The sequence below is a fragment of the Ostrea edulis genome, chromosome 7 (assembly GCF_947568905.1).
Source record: "Ostrea edulis chromosome 7, xbOstEdul1.1, whole genome shotgun sequence".
Taxonomy (NCBI): Eukaryota; Metazoa; Mollusca; class Bivalvia; order Ostreida; family Ostreidae; genus Ostrea; species Ostrea edulis.
Window position 1 is genome coordinate 32,280,215 of NC_079170.1, and position 2,563 is coordinate 32,282,777.

General features: G+C 34.7%; 1 protein-coding gene across 1 annotated transcript in view; it reads right to left on the reverse strand.

The window, feature by feature from the left end:
- The window catches only part of LOC130048641 (uncharacterized), a 47,563-nt gene extending 47,485 nt beyond the window's left edge, over window positions 1-78 (reverse strand). The window contains exon 1 of the mRNA XM_056145645.1: window positions 1-78. This exon is cut by the window's left edge and continues 993 nt beyond it. Coding sequence (XP_056001620.1) covers window positions 1-78 — 78 coding nt within the window.
- Window positions 79-2,563: the final 2,485 nt, after the last annotated feature.

A 2,563-nucleotide genomic window follows, 5' to 3' on the forward strand; every position in this document is an offset into this window, starting at 1 on the left:
TAAAAGTGCCTCTAGATGAACCCACGATGTAGGGATGGTCTCTCCCCAGTGCCTTTTATCCGTGACCACTTTTAACATGCTTGATTTGATTTGCTTCATATTTTTGTCAGAGTCTTTTTCTACTTTAAATACCCTCTCCTGGTTTAGATGGCAGACTAATTCCTCTGGTACACCTCCAAGTAAATGCGATAAGTAGCGGTTCTCTCTCTGATAATAAAATTAGGTCATAATTATCAATTTATAAAGGGAGCATATCAAGTTGAGGTCTACCTCCACAAACTTGCGACATACTTGATTCGTTAAAACATGTAGTGACATCTGGTGTGAATGTCATGGGTTCTCGGATATGACGTTAAAAACGGATGACCGTGCCACAGTAGGTGTTGCATGCTATATAACCCCCATTGCTCAATGGCAGTAAGCGCCAAACATAGCCCTAAATTTGATGCCCTACACCGATATTGATGACGTTTCCATAGGAGTGAAAAAAAATCGAGAGGGACATTAAACAAGATACAATCAATCGATTTACAAAACTTACAAAGTTGAAAGTTGAAAATTACAATGTCTGTTGCTCAATATCTGATTTGTACTGGAGAAAGGTATTCCTTTATAGTATGTCCTACATAGTTTGTGCTTCTGTTCGTGTTGTAGAAAGAAAATTTGAGCAGTATAAAAGGAAACACATCATAAAATAAAAGCAGCAATCCTTTGATGAGGATTATATGAACCTTTGAAAATCATAAACAGTTATAAATCTCATAACGCCTAGGAAGAACATAGAATTGAGAGTAGGGCAAACAGAAACCCATATATATATATATATATATATATATATATATATATATATATATATATATATATTAAAAGAAATAGAATAAACAGTACACAAAGTTAAAAATTTAACGCAAGCGCTTTCATTTTATAATCCTCAGGCGTTACATTTTAAAATAGTTTTGAAATGGTTTGACGTCATAAAGGCGTCCTAACATTTCACGTACATAACGACGTCATAAACGAATGAAGGGAAAAGGATTTTACGTTAAGCATATTATGACGTCATAGATAATAACAGTAATTAATTCTGTCGACCGGTCAAACCCCCTGTGAGCCCTATATCAGGTACACCTAATTAACCGCAGCCAAATCAGCGAGCAAAAAACGACCAAACAATTGGTATTAAACACGTCAAACAACATTTGACACTACAACAGGTTACACTGGCAAACTATATCCTTATAACGACCATACAAATTAAAAAGTGTTCACTTTGAACGAGACTGTTAAACCCCCTGTAACATCAACTTGGATGTTCAGTAGCCTGTCTCGATTTAAAGACAAATCATACGCAGAACAAGATCTTGCATATTGAATCCGTTGAGAGACAAAAACAAACTATGAAGATGATGATGGAATATTGCTACATAAATATGGAAAGCGAACGATGAAGAAGTTAAGTAATCTCCGTTGTCACAATGTTTAGATTTTAATTTGCCGTCAACATCTATGTTCAATGTAGCATATTAGTATGAATTGACATATGAATGAAAATGATTATCCATTTGAACAGATTGAACTTGTCATATACAGGGTGCTATTGACATAAGGACTCGAGCCACGAACACCCTGTAATGGCCTATGCTTGGGGTGAAATCTAAAGTCTCTTTTGCTGATTTTTTCTATCCTTGAATTCCATGTATACTATTTACCCAAATCACATGTCACCTTAATTTGTGAAACCGGATGTTGATTACTTGAAATTAAACGTCAAACCCATACATGTATTTGATTTTTTCCCGGATTTTACCATCTCTTTTTCACTTTGAGGCAATAATTTTTTATATTGCGTATGTTTCGCTCTAAGATTTAATTCGATTGAATAAAAATTGGTAGTGAAAGGTATTCTTTCCAATGAAAAAACCTCGCAGCGACGTTCTGGTTGCTATCGAAAAATAACTTTTTTGAAATATCGCGAGAGGAAGAGGAATAGTCGTCTGAACAGATGACATCAGTATATGTGATGCATATTGTGATTACTGCGGATACAGGTGCCAATTAAAATGCTTCATTATGTTGATTCCTAAAAATTAGATACGCGATTATTACAAAATTTCCATTCTACAGCAAGTATTACCAATTATATAGCCGGGAGTTAACATTTTCAACCAAATCTTTTAAAGTTTTGCACCTCGAATCAGTACGCTACGCGGGGTTATCACTAGGCCGACCACTCATGGGGCCAGTGATATATGTAAGTGCATATGAATTGGAAGTGCGGGAATAGTAGTAAAAACTTCTTGTACATTCCACTTTTATTTGAAAATGATAAGTAATCTTTCTGATTTTGTCTGTGAAAAAAACAACATACAATATCCCTCACACATAATCTGGCTCATTTACATAAATGTCTCCAGTCATTCAGCTATTCTGATATACTTCCAGTTAATATATTCCCGCACATGAGTTTAATCATACATCTTCCTTGCTTACATACATTTGTTTTGTCAAACTGAAATACGAGTCAAAATTATTACATATAGTGTTTTGTAATGCATTTTCTTTA